Raw genomic sequence first — 15,081 nt, 5'->3', positions numbered from 1 at the left:
TAGCCCCAAAAGTACCCAAGGCCTTAACATATTTAAAATTAAGTTCAGCACCACATAAAACTGCTAAATAGACATACACAGAAAATTTTGGACAAATATGGTAAAATAGTCCCAAAAATAGAGTGTTTTTATTAGCCCTAAAAGAACCATTGGGGCACACAGTATAGACAAACAAAATTATATAAAAACCCATTAGTTACAACTTTTCAGAAAGTTTAATAAAAATCCAAGGCATTAATTTTTTTTAAGCACAAAGGTGTCAATTTTAGCCATTTTAACCCGAAAGGCACCCCTAAGGGAAGCAACCAGAGGTTTCCCGGAAAATCCGTTCTATTACTTTTTTTACTCATATCATGTTTAATGTTTGTGCAAAATTTCAAAAGATTCCAAGGTGTAGCTATTGAGAAAAGTGCAGGCAGACGAACAGACAAGAGTAAATTTACAGGTCCACCCTCCTATTGTTGGGAGACCAAAATAGTTATTTTTCTTCAGTAGAGGATGAAACCATTTTTTTCTTTAATGAAATGAAAAAATAAAACCCAGAAAAAGTAGATTTCCTTTATTTTTTTCTTATCTTGATTTGGCAACTTAGTTCTCATTGTTGCTGCCACCCCCCCCCCTCATTTTTTTGTTGTGTAATTGTTTAGTGTTTCATTTTTTGATAATTTTATATTTAGAATCGTTTTAATCTATTTTGGGGATGGTGCAGGGCAAATTAAGTTAATTTCTGTTTGTTTTCAGATCATCTAAATGGAATTTGAAGCTAAAAAAATATTTTCAACTTTTTGCTTTTTTTTTTTTTACTACCAACAAGCTATAGAAAATCTTGCTGAACTTTGTATTATTTAGACAATTGTTCTCATCTTGAATGAGATTTGCACAACGTTTTGGCTAACGTAATCTCCAACCTTCTTCAGGTATATCTTGTCGAACTTGAGAATCTGCATAGAATTTCAAACAGAATCCTTTAATCCATGGAGGTAGCATGTTCTCATTCTGTCACTCATGACCAGGTAAAAGTTCTAAGTAATTCGGAATTTTATTTTAAGTATTGTCTGCACTGGAGATTAAACCCTTAACTTCCAGGTCACTTACAATTGAATTTTACCTAGTACACTATACTACAGGTCCTTGCAGACAATTCTAGCATGAATTTTGAGAGGAACCTTAAACGAGAGGTTATGCAAATAACATTCAAGATGATAACAGTAGTTTGAATAATCCAAATTACCAATCCTCACCTCAAAAATTCAAAAACATCTTGCTGAACATTGGAAAGAAGCGGTAAAAAGACAAAGGGGTAATACATTATTGATTAGTTAAATTTTTTTTATTGAACTAATTAAATTAAAAACAAATAAAAATACAGCAGAAATTTAATTGCCAACAAATGAACACTTCTTTTGAAAGATCACAAGTTAGAAAAAATTTAAGACAAAAAATAGCATTACTTATTAAAGTGTGCAGTTAGCATGAAGTCAATTTCGCTAAATCAATTTCAAGATAAATATAAATACCACCATTTTTTTTAATGGAAATTACTCCAGACAAGGTGTGAAGCTACTTGATATAAAGCTAAAAGAACAAGATGATTATTGCAAAGATAGGAGATGCCTATTGACCTTAGTCTGGTAAAAAAAAAAAAAAAAAAAAACAAGGCTATAGGCAGAACAGTCAGTAGGAAGAGAGTTCCACAAGCTTGCAGTTCTTAAGAATCCATTGAAATAGGAAGCTTCATTATAATGAGGTAGCAAAACAGCAAATTGATGGGGACCACTAGATCAACAAATCAACCAGCCTGGAGCAAATTTTATCCTAGAAAAGTTGTATTTGATGTTGATATAGGAGTGGTTTTTGTTGTTGTATCATCAGAAAGAGACACCACATTTATAGAATAAGAGATGAATACCATTGTCACCACTGGTTGTTTCTTAGACAGATTATGTTCAGGAGAGTCAGAGAAATTAGAAAGATTATACAAGATGAAAAAAAAAGTTTCATAAACGCTTTATTAAAACAGCCGAATTTTTTTATTTTATTATAAAGAGCATTTTTTTTCAATTTAGGTTGCTTTCAAAATTAACGAAACTCACCCACCCACCCCAATACTTCAAGTGGAGTTCTATAGTTTCTATAGACTGACCACTTCCTCTGCGTGTGTGAATTCAAGTATGACATAACAGATTATCCAATAAGGAAAAGGTGTGTCTAGACTAATACTGATATTAGTTTTAAAACATCCATAGTTATCAGTCTACTAATAAAATTCGTATAAAAAAGGGGGGGGGGAGACGAAAGAAAAGCTAGACAAATAAATACAAAAACAATTCCAAATGAAATTACAAATATGTAATGAAAAATATAAAATAAAATTACAAAAAAATAAAGATTAAAATTTTTACTAAAAATGTGGAGGAGGTGGCTTTTATTTTACTTTTAGCCCATTAAGATTTCGGACAAATGGGGAAATTACTAATGTAATAGTTCCCTCCTTCAACAATTTTTTTTTTTTTTTTTTTTAATATAAACGTCTGACACAAACTTTGGTCTATTTTATTCTTTTCAATATAGTATTCTTGAAAATATAGTTTCGAATTATAAATTTTCAGTTTTTCTTTTCAAAATGTGTTGTTTTTTCCATAGAAGGAAAAAAATATTTTTTTAATTTTCTCAGATTAAGGAATGTTGGTATATGCATAATTTGCAATCAGTTGTGCTCCTTAAATCTTCACATTTCAGCCACTACGCCCTTAAGTTAGGGCTAGTTTTAGACAGATGTTAAAAGTCAGCAGCAGACTGAGCAACCTGAATTGAACATCTCGTTCACTTAATTTAGTTGATCTTTTTTAGCCTCTTTTTACTTAAGAGATTTTTTTTACTGTTTTTAGATAGATTTTTTTTTTCTTTGCTTTTATTGCATATTTTAGAAGCTTAAAATTTTGAATGAAAAAACAAAAATTCAGAACCCAAAGCAGCCATAAAATATTCAAACCATAGTAAATATAAAAAGAAACAAAATCAGTTTAAAAACGAAACATGATTTTTAATTCAAGGCTTTAAAGTTGTAAAATTTTTATGTCACAAAATGTATCAGACAAAATATTGTGGGGGGGGGGGGACAGAACAAAAAGTTTTTTTTTTTAAAATGGAAAATTTAAAATCTTGGAAAACTAAAAAAAATTTAAAGAAAAAGAGTAAAGAAAATTGAAAAGGTCAAAATCAAAACAAGGCAAAACTGCTGGAATCATTTTTTGAATCCATTGCATTTAAGTGTTTGTAAATTAAATAATCAATGTTAAACAGATTAGAGTGCACAATAAAACCATCAACCCAGTACTAAAGTATCATATAAAATAAATGACAAAAGTCTATTCCAAGTTATATGTTGATCATCTTACAATTTATTCCTTTAAGTACGTTGACATTCACAATTGGAATCTGTTTCATATAAATTCAGTAAATATAGACATATGTTGTAGATATTACAATTATTCAAAATGGCGTAAGTAAAGGAAAAATAAAAGGTAATTGCAATTTCTCTTCCAGTTTTTGGATTTTATAGTCATGTCCATATGCATTTTATTTTCTTTTGATGGGTTGATAGGTGCTATTTCTTCTGAGAAGTTAAGGGCAAAATAGATTCATTGATTGACATAATTAAATGAATGATTTTGTACTATGAAATGGATGCTGTCAAGAATTGTGAATGTCAAGTATTTAAAGGAATAAATTGTAAAATGGTCAATATTATGTAACTTGGAATATAGATTTGTCATTTATTTGTTATATGCTCTGTAATTACATTGAGCTTCATAAATTCTCAAGATTGGTATACATAAAAGGTGAAATATAATTGAAAAATATTTCTGAAATATATATATATATATATATATATATAATTTTAGAAACTTGGAACTTTGCTCAGATTTTAGAGAACAAAAAAATATGAAGAGGGCGGGGGGGGGGGGGGGTCAGTCACACCTATAAATAATCTATGTTTGTAAACATAAAAAATGAGGCGTCAGAAGACAAAAAACGAATTTCCAGACTTTCAAAAGTATAAAAATAACAAATGATCAAGACTGCATTTCTAGTCAAATTCAGACTTATGACTATAAAATAAATCATAAATTTCATCTTCTATAATCATAGCCAAAGCTACCTGCGATGTTAGACACACATTGCGATGTGTCGTCTTATAGCCGCTTCTCCGATTAGGACCCATGCGAAGAGCAACTGTCAAATAGCCGGAATCGGTTTCATCTGTAGACAAATCCGATTTCAGTTTGTCTATGCTCGTATCATAGAGCATATGATATTCATTTGCTTTATTAGCAAACTTTGCTATCAAGTCATTGTGTCGGCTTTTCATGGCAATGTGAAACTGTTGTTTCTGATAATGATGTTCATTCTGAAGGCGAAACCACCCCTCCTCCTGGTCGAAACGCCGATAGTAATTATAATACTGTCGTTCCTGAAAGTGTTTTTCCTGTAATTGATACTGCAGATAGCTGTACTGTTTATTAAACATGTTAATTTCTTCGTTTCGCTGTCTGTCTAGAGCAATTAAACACATCGTGTGACTTGTTGCTAAAAGCTCAATTGCTTTTTTGCCAATGAGTTTCCGGTCAGGTGGCAACTCTTCGACATTATCTGGTATCAACTCAATTTCATCACCAAGTCGACGTTTCTTACTGGCATTGTAATCAGCAATATTGGTATCATCATTATGGAGCTTTCTTTTGCGATTTGGAGCAACAATAGCTAACGTGTAATCTTTCTGGCCTTCTAAGCAGCCTTGAAAGAAAGTTGCTTCCTGAACGGGTAGCTTCCTACGGATGTAGGATGCTGTAGTTAAGTTTATGTCTTGATTAGAAAGGGTGTCTACATTCCAACGCCGACACACCCATTGTAGTCGATCATTCACATCAGATTTGTCCACACAAAGGGCTTCCTGCTTTTGCTTGTACAAACCCCTTTTCGCTTTAACAAACTTTCGCTTGCTTGAAGTACCTTCAGACTTAACATTGGCATCATTTGTTTGTCTTGTTTGTTTACAAACAGACGAAGAACTGTTCGATCCGGCTTTCGGTACACTCTCAAAGGAAGTCTTAGCACTGTTCTGGGAATCAGTAGAGGCATTATTGACCTTAACACTTTCTACAATAGCGTTCAATGAAAGGCCCATCTTTTTAGACAAGAAACGAAGAGCTTTGACACATTTCTTTGCAGAAGACTTCTTTGCTTTCTTACGTTTTTTTACACCCATGGGTGTTGTCATAGTATTTTTTTGAGTTGCAATCTTGGATTGTATAATAGTTTTCCCTGGAGTCATCCGATACTGGCCAGTCAAAGAAACAACTGTTGGAATTTTACCTGTTATCGTACCTGAATCTTTAGGCAGATTTTTAGAATTTTGACAACTAGATTTGTTTAAAGATATGTTAGTTTTATTAAAATTGGAATTTATCTTGATCTGCAGGTTATCAGATTGATTGCTAACCTTCACCGTCTTATTTGACGATTTTAAAGGGTCATCTTTATTTCCGAGAGTAACAGAAAAGTTCTCTCCCTTTGTGAGTTGCTTGCCCAGCGTCACAGTTCTTTTTTGATTACCGCCATCAGTGTTCACAGAAATTATCATTGGCAATGGATTTTTTAACATCAGTTTTTCTAGACTTCTTGAGCTGCTATCCTTGAAAGTAGCATCCACACATTCTTCAGGTTTTTTCTTTAATTTAGTCTGAGGCGATTGTTGCTGGCTTCCATTCCAAAATTGATTAAATTCACCAGAAGATGAAGTCGAAACATCTGCATCTTTTGAATTTCTACACTGATTACCTAATTTGGAACTTTCATTTTCTGGATTATTTTTTAAATACTCATCCATTGTTTGCTGCGGATTTTGAGTAGTTTTGTCTGGACAATCGTCCAACTGCCCATCTTGAGCTGAAATCTTTGAATCCAGGTATGTAGTGTTTACTTTAAGACTGGAGCTTTCAAACAAATACTTTGGATTATCTTTTTGAACATTATTCCCGTCAGTCAAAGAGTTTCCATGATCCTTAATGGTCAATAATTTTGACTTTATAACTGAAGAATCACCAGAAAATTCCAAAGGTGTTTTAGTAGTTTTAGAAATTTTAGCCTCTTCCTTTATAAACACATCAGTGAGATTGAGAATCTGCAAGTCTTCATTTTTTAAACATTTTTCAGGTTCTGCTTTAACATCAGTTTTCAAACTTTGTTTGAGAACTTCATGCTTAGCCATCTGACAACTTTTTATGTGTAAAGAAACACAATTTTCCTGGGATGATGAGGAACCAGTGTCATCATTCAGAACTTTAATCTTATCTCCATCAGGCATTACCGCAATTAAAGGCGAAGGGATTTCATTCTTATATACTTTATTCACTCTTTTCTTAAAATCATTGGATGGTACAAAGCATGAAGATGTCTTGCTTTTGACGAGAGGACGACAACTACAAGAATTTTTCTTTGGAACAGACTGACAGTTCTGATCTACTGGAAAAGTTAAACTCTCTCCACGCAAACAAAGTGACCTTGGATCAGTGTACATGTCTGATGAAGAGTTCTCTTTCAAATGATCTTTTAACTCTGATCGAGGGTTTGACAAATCTGTTTTCACTGATCCTAGAGACAAAATCTCTTGGCCAAAGTATGAATCAAATACATTATCATCACAATCCTTTAAAATGTTTGGTATTTTTGTAAGAGTTCTGTAGGATAAATCATTGAATCTTTCCTGCGATTTGTATACAGACTCCGACGGGACTAATTTTCCACTGATGCCATTATCATCAATGGTTACGTGTTTGCCAGAACTTCTGTCATCAAATGAAGTACAATCAACTGCCAAAATGTTGCTTTTTGTAACATTAATTGAAGTGGAATTTTGATAGTCAGTTGAGATTTCTTTAATAGGAGATGCACCACTGTTAACTATTCCCTCATTAGGATAAGCACAGCTAAATCTGTGATCGTCTTTAGTGCCATTTTTTTCAGGACTCAACTTAAGTTTGAGTGGCACTTTCATTTCAGCACCAGACTCTGATGCCTTCTCCAAGCTTAATGAGGAGTCATCAAAATTGATTAACATTTGATTCGTACAGCTCGAGCCATTAATTGGCTCCATATTACCAGATGTCAATAAAGACGACTTTGAAGTATTTGAAGATAAATCAGACATTATTGAAATAGTTTTGTCAGGATCCGTAACTTTTTTGGGACTACTTGAATCAAGATTGTAATCTAATAAAGAAAGTTCTAATTCTAAAGATACTGGTTCGACATTAGAACGTTCCTCATCAAAACTAAGAATTTCATCAGAATCCAAATCACCATCAGAAATAACTGCATGGATTTGGCAAGAATCGGACTTTATTTTTGGAAACTGAGTTTCTGTGTAATTTAATACAGTCACAGCTCCATCAAAAAGCTGGGTGATTCCCATGTTATTTACGGGTTTCTCACTTCCAAACTGTTCTTTCAATTCCGATTGAACCAACTTATTTGATTGGTCGTTACTTATAGTTGGTGTCCGGTAATCCATAGAAAGCAGATTGGATTCAAAATCTGTATCCATGAATAATTTTCAAGTTAACTTCTGAATATCAAATATTTTTTCATAAAGATATGTTCAGCAAAAGTAGGATATGTAAATATATTTTACAATTTTATAGATTTTAAAAAAAAATAAATAAATAAAATGTTATTTGATATCTAAAAGATCAACATTGGTCTATTCATAAGATATTAACAGAAACAAATGTCAGATTTTTTAACCAATCAGATTTATCCATTCAGAAACATCCAAATCCAAACCGGTTGTATAAACTTGTATCATCAATAGAACACCAACTGAAAAAAAATAAAAAATAAAAAATAAAAAATTATACAAATATTTTATTTACTTATGTATAATATATTAATATTTTGGGTGTTTACACACTTATGCTACCATACTATTTTTTTTTAAATAGTATTTTCAGATTGAATTGAATTCAAGTTTTACAATATCTTTTTAATTAAATTATTAGGTGAAAGTACAGAACAATTACAAAAAACCCTCCCCTCTTCATATTAAGAACAGATTTCTAAATATTTCAGCACGGTAACATAAGTGCATAAGTACTAGTGTTATGATGATTAATCGAAATCGGAAAAAATCAGAACTTTTGGGGGTATCTGAATCAGTATCGGACTAATTGGAGCCTAATTTCAGATTCCAAATGATTCTTTTAATTTTTCTTTGATGAAATGAACACAAAATCATTAGAAGTTATTCATTTGAAACTTGAAAATAAGGACCATGAAATGAGTTATAAATCCCACTCCTAGATTTAACATGATTCTCAGAGTCTAATTTATTGTTTTTATTGGTACATCACTGTAAACACCCCTTTGTAAACCTTTTAGCATATATTCACTAAACGTTTTAAGCAGTTCAAAAGATTTTAAATGCTTAAGACAAGGTTTTTTTCAATTTCATTGGTGCAGTCTAGACACCATCGTCTGCTATTGGATTCTTCTGAAATTATTAATCTTTATGGTACTACTTGGTTTTGGACCCAAGTGAAAAATATAGATTAAAATCTTTAGAAGTTTTTTTCAACTAAAAAGGAAATTATATCTACATTTAAACTTAGATCCCTTCCCCAAAAGGAGAATGCAATTCGGGCATTTATTACTCTAACAGAACAAAAAGAGATGAAAAACAAGTATGCAACAAATAAATGTTACTGAAAGCAAGATTTCTCACTACCTGGAGAAGTTTATTAGTGTTTAAATTTATTTTAAAGCATGTTTTAGTTCAAAACGACTGTGTTGATTCTGTTGAATTTGAATAGAAAAATAGTTCTCCATAAACCTTTTACAAGAACGCTTGAAAACTTCTCAAAATTGAAAAATAGACAAATGCTGGTAAAAGCATCAAATAAATGTCAAGAATCAAACAAAAATATTATGTTCTACCAGTATTTTGTTTCCGATATTTGAGTAAAGATAAAGTTAGAATGGGCCAGAAATGATAATCATTTTACATTAAATTTATGTGCATAACTGCTTTCCTACTCAAAATTCTAATTGTTTTTTTTCTTCTTTCTATCACATACTCACAGTACAGTCATTTGAACATTTTTAAAAAGCATTGAATCTTTAAATGTTAATTTTAAAAATCGGAATCAGTACTTGTATCAGAATTTTGGAATCATCCAATCACTAATGAGTACCATATATTTTTTTTTAATATGCTTCAACAAGTGTTAAAATTTGTAAACAATATTTTAATCTAATTTATAAAATTTATAAAGTGTAAACATGCACTGGGCTGCATGTTTCAGTGGTGCATGTGAATAGCAGGCGTTGCAGAGGATAGATACTTGGCAAAAGTAAAAAAAAAAGGGAGAGGGGTCAAAGAGAATTGAAAATTTTCTATTGGAGTCCAGCCACCAAGATAGGTTTTTTTTTTTAAATAAAATAAGTATCTCGTTAAATGGAGAATCGTGCTGGAAACCAACCTATTTGAAAAAAAAAACAATGTCTGAGATTATCTGCAGATAAGTCCCTTTGACTGGATACAGTCTTGATGTTATCTCTAGTGGATATCTCGAGTAGTGAGCTTCTGGGTGGTTGAATGGTGACCACTGACAAAGACCAGAATTTAAAATTTTTAGTCAGGGGTGAAAAGATTTCAAGGGATGGGAAGGGGAAGGCAGTAAAAGCCAGCTCTTTGAGGGCGTGGCAGTCAGTTGAAGTTGAATGTTCAAGGAGTCATTTGGTTTTTCTGAGGACTTGTTATCAATTGAGCCAATGTGTCTCTTTGGATAAGGTTTGGTCTCTTAGCTAAAGGATTGCGTTGATGTTAAATTTTTTCGGCTTGGTCAGGCAAGAATCTCATTTTGCAAGTTTGCTATTCAACTTATGAAAATGAGTACCATTTTAACTAACAAAGAAAATCAAAATTCTGTTAATTGTTTTTAAACTGGAGTTGTGAATTTTGTTGGGAGATTCTATTTCCAAAACCCTAGGAGTTTGTGAACAGACAGGTTTAAAACTATATAGTAGCAGGCTGCCCACTTTTTTCATTTATGCAGATTTTGTATATATATTATTGAGCCAATTCTCTATGGATTCTTATATTATACCCATTATATAGTGATTTCAAACGTAAAAAAAAAGACTTTGCTACCATTTAGTTCTCTAGTGGTATTCACTACCATATATATATATATATATATATATATATATATATATATATGAGAGAGAGAGAGAGAGAGAGAGAAGGCAAAAGCGACGCGCGCATTTTTGTGAGTCCAGCAAAAGCATATTTTATGTTTTTCGTTCTTTTTTTTTAAGGGGGGGGTATTTAATTGTAGAACTTATGTAGTTTAACAGGTGCTTTTACAGTTTAATTAACCGCTTTTCCATAAGTAACGTGCCGACATTTACCGAGTAGAATACATCTACAGTTCACAGAAATTCTGTGTTTACATTTGGATAAGGCAGTGGAGGGGCGGAGGCGGGTGTGTTGTGTGCTTTTGTAAACCGCTTGTGAAAACTTACTGACAGCAATATTTTTACTATTAAATGAGGTGAAAACTTTATTTTATGAAAAATATTTGTCATTTAAAATGTCCATGTATTTATGCACCTTGTAAAAACGTCAAGTGACTACGCGCGTGCGCGCAGTTTAGTAAGAAAGTGAAAAATTAATATAATTAAGTGAAAAAATTCATCTATAATTAAGTGAAAAAAAATGGTAAATATAGCGGTTACGTAACAACAGAACACGGACTACTATAATTTGTTTTTTAGCGGTAATCGAGGTCGCTGACAACGAATCTGATACTCAAACCTGGGGCAAACTTACCGTTTCCATGGTATTAACCCCTGAACCCACGAACTACTTTTCAACATTTTACAGCTACGCGCGCGAGGCAGCATAAACAACGGTTGTTGAATGTGCCTTCACGTAGAGAACTGCCTTTTCACATGGCATACGAATCTTTTGTGGAACATTTAAAATTATACGAAAAAGAAAAGCACTCCAAGTGGGGGAGGGTATGTCGGAAAGACTTTTTTCAGAACATAATTAAAAAAAATTGATACTCCTCGGGCGTTTAGTTCCATGGCGACCAGCATAAAAAAACAAGCGGCGCTCCCTCCAAGCACACGTAACATTGTATTTACTGACGTTGTAACTAAAAAATTATTTGTCACATTTATTTATTTTGAAAAAAGTTTTACTCTTTATGAATATTAAAAAAAAAAGTTAAACATTTATTAATGTCTCACTTTTACAGACATTTGTTTTTAAATTTCTTTTTAAATGACTTTTATCGACTTTTTTAATAGCATTTGCGGATGGGTAAAAAAAGAAAAAAAAAAAAAAGTAACTAAACCATTTACTGACAATTTCTCAGCATCTTAACTTTGCTAACATTTATTTCTTAAAAATATTTGTAAAAGTGAAAAATTATCAGTAAATAAATGGGTAAATTTATACAAATACCGTGACAGCGAATTAGTAGAAAAAAATGTACCCTAACCCTAACCCAGTTTTCAGATTCGTGTTCAGCACACCGAAACGTAACAGAATACTACGTAAAAGATTTTACTAATTCGCTGTCACGGTGTTTGTATAATAATACCCACGTAACATTTTTTGGGTTTGTATTACTGTACACATTGATTCGAAAAAGTTGTCAAAAAACAAATATATAACAAATAAATGTTATCAAAGTAAGATAAGTTATTTTTCTACCAAACTGGACATATTTTTCGTGTTTTTATTTAATGTAACATGTTTATTCAGCTCGAAAAGCTAACAGTGTTTACCGATGTATTGGAAAATTCAAAATGGCGGCCGACTCTCTCTCGGAGAGGGTAAGTTTGGGAAAAGGTATTATAAATAATAAACTAGACAAAATACTGTTAGAAATTCGCTCAATATATGTTACCGTGACATATATTCGGTTGTTTTTTAATAGTATGTTGTCTAGTTTATTATTTATAGCATCTTTTCCCAAACTTACCGTGTTAAAGAGACAGTCGGGCGGGGCGCCATTTTGAATTTTCCAATACATCGGTAAACAGTGCATGTTTTTCGAGCTTAATAAACATGTTACATTGAATAAAAACACAAAAAATATATCCAGTTTGGTAGAAAAGTAACTTATCTTGCCTTTGATAACATTTATTTGTTATATATTTGTTTTTTGACAACTTTTTCGAATCTGTGTACAGTAATACAAACACCATTTTTTTTTTTTACTGACGTCGTAGTAACTAAACGATTATTTGTCACATTTATTTATTTTGAAAAAGTTTTACTCTTTATGAATATTAAAAAAAAAAAAAAATACTAAACATTTATTAATATCTCACTTTTACAGACATTTTTAAAATTTCTTTTTAAATGACTTTTTATCGACTTTTAAAATAACATTTGCGGATGGGTAAAAAACGAAAAAATAACTAAACCGTTACGTGTGCTTAGGGAGCGCCGCTCCGCTTGTTTTTTTATACTGGTCGCCATGGAACTCAACGTCCAATGAGTACCAATTTTTTTTTTTTTTATTATTCATTGGCGAACGATTTAAAATTCGAAGAAAAAAATTACCGATTAGAATACATTTTAACATTTTAAAATTTTACTGCTTTCTGTTTCCATTAGGGGGGAGGTGGTGTTGGGGCGCGCTCGCTCCCCAACACTACCAACGCCCTCTCCCCCGCCTCCTCCCTCAATGTAAACAGTAAAATCCCCGAGAAATGTTAAATGGTGTTCTAATCGGTAAATGTCAGTGCGTTATTTACGGAAAAACGGTTAATTAAACTGCAGAAGCACCTGTTAAGCCACACCATTCTATAATTGAATCCCCTTCCCGCAAAAAAGAACGAAAAACAAAAATGTTTGGTGCTTATGTTTTTGTAAACCGCATTAAAAACTACGTAAGACAAAAAAAAAAAAAAAGTACTGTAGTGTATTTTTTTTTTAATTTTGTTTTAGACAATTTTTTCTTCGAATTTTAAAGTATCCGCCAATGAAAAACAAAATTGGGTTTGTATTACTGTACACAGATTCGAAAAAGTTGTCAAAAAACAAATATATAACAAATAAATGTTATCAAAAGCAAGATAAGTTACTTTTCTACCTAACTGGATATGTTTTCAGTGTTTTTATTTAATGTAACATGTTTATTACGTTCGAAAAACATTCTGTTTACCGATGTATTGGAAAATTCAAAATGGCGCCCGACTCTCTCTTTAACACGGTAAGTTTGGGAAAAGGTGCTATAAATATAAAACTAGACAAAATAGTGTCAGAAACTCGCTCAATATATATTACCGTGACATAGGTTGACATACATTCGGTGGTTTTTTAATAGCATTTTGTCTAGTTTATTATTTATAACACATTTTCCCGAACTTACCGTGTTAAAGAGAGAGTCGGGCGCTATTTTGAATTTTCCAATACATCGGTAAACAATGTTTTTCGAGCTGAATAAACATGTTACATTGAATAAAAACACAAAAATATATTCAGTTTGGTAGAAAAGTAACTTATCTTGCTTTTGATAACATTAATTTGTTATATATTTGTTTTCTGACAACTTTTCCGAATCTATGTGTACAGTAATACAAACCCCCAAAATTTTTTTTGATTCTGTTCTGAAAAAAAAAAAAAAAAAAGTCTTTCCAACATTTTTTTTATTCGTTTTACAGTTTTGAAGTTTCTCTAAAGTAAATTTAAAGTACGAATAGAAATCCACTAAAATATCATCGTTACGGCGTCACATTTCTAGAGTTCTCCGTCTTTCTCATATTAAAGGGTTTCGAATAATGTCATTCAAAAATCCATTTAAACATGGGGAAGGAGCGTTTGTTAACTATTCTGTATCTCTACCCACTTTTATTACGTCACTTTTGGAGTCTATGGACCACGCTATAGCATTTTTTAAAGTTTATAATCAACTTTTACGGGGTTTTTTTTTGTTTTGTTTTTTAATTATTTAGGTGAAATTACAGAATAGTTAAAGCTCCCCTTCCCATGTTATGAATGGTTTTCTAAATTATGTTATTTCAGCACGGTTTGTAAACTGCAGAAGTATCAATTCAACCGAGTAATATAACATCAATTTAAATACTACAAAGAATCAAACTTGATACATAGTTGTCTGTTTTTTTTTAAACAAATATGAATTATATAAACTCACCTTTAAGTAAAATTAATATTTCATTTTGCTGATAAAATGGCATGAATTTCCAACAAAGAAGACATAACCGAAAATGATTTACAAGAAAGTTTGACGTTAAAAATGGTGGTTCCTATTTTGTCGGGAAAAAGGGGGGAAATCAAGACGAATCGATTTTAAAATGAATCAGATTTTTTTTTTTTTTTTTTTCTTTTGTTCTTTTTTTAAAATTATTATTAATATTATTTAGTAGCGTTATTTTATAATTTACCTATTATTCTATGGTTTAATTATTATTTATATATTTTCTAATGAATTTGATTTATTTTGATGATGATGATGATGATGATGATGATGATGATGATTGTTGTTGTTGTTGTTGTTTGTGGTGGTGGTGGTAGTGTTTTTAAATCTATAAAAAAACAAACCATTAAACGAAAAGTTATTTTCTATTATAAAATATATTTTAAAATTTAAGAAATAAATATGCCGGCATTTTGTCAGACTTGAAGTTAACTCGACACTTTATTCAAAGGGTTAATTTTTCGAAAAAGTTGTCAAAAACAAATATATAACAAATAAATGTTATCAAAGGCTTTCTACCTAAGTGCATATGTTTTTAGTGTTTTTATTTAATGTAACATGTTTATTCAGCTCGAAAATCAGTGATCGATTAAACCGATGTATTGGAAAATTTCAAATGGCGCCCAACTCTCTCTTTGACACGGTAAGTTTGGGAAAAGGAGTTAAAAATAAAAAATATGCAAAATACTATTAAAAACCCACCGATTATATTTCAGCCTATGTCACGGTAACATATAGTGAGCGATTTTCTAACAGTATTTTGCCTAGTTTTTTATTTATA

The 15,081-nt window shown here is 31.5% G+C and overlaps 1 protein-coding gene across 1 annotated transcript; it reads right to left on the bottom strand.

Annotated features, from left to right (window-relative positions):
- Positions 1-2,484: 2,484 nt before the first annotated feature.
- On the bottom strand, positions 2,485-14,365 carry LOC145249769 (uncharacterized). The gene is made up of 2 exons (XM_080111693.1): positions 14,238-14,365; positions 2,485-7,881 (listed from the first exon to the last, which is right to left on the bottom strand). Exon 2 carries the CDS (start codon positions 7,604-7,606, stop codon positions 4,091-4,093), a length of 3,516 nt encoding a protein of 1,171 aa, XP_079967819.1. The 5' UTR covers positions 7,607-7,881; positions 14,238-14,365; the 3' UTR covers positions 2,485-4,090.
- Between the last annotated feature and the right edge of the window lie 716 nt (positions 14,366-15,081).

Source organism: Euprymna scolopes, chromosome 28, assembly GCF_053919585.1.
Source record: "Euprymna scolopes isolate OS-2025 chromosome 28, ASM5391958v1, whole genome shotgun sequence".
In the NCBI taxonomy this organism is placed as follows: domain Eukaryota; kingdom Metazoa; phylum Mollusca; class Cephalopoda; order Sepiida; family Sepiolidae; genus Euprymna; species Euprymna scolopes.
This window is presented reverse-complemented; position numbering and strand designations above follow the sequence as displayed.

What these genes read in the sequence shown, in the direction of transcription:
- LOC145249769 (XM_080111693.1), bottom strand. Translation starts at nt 7,606, where the DNA reads ATGGATACAGATTTTGAATCCAATCTGCTTTCTATGGATTACCGGACA.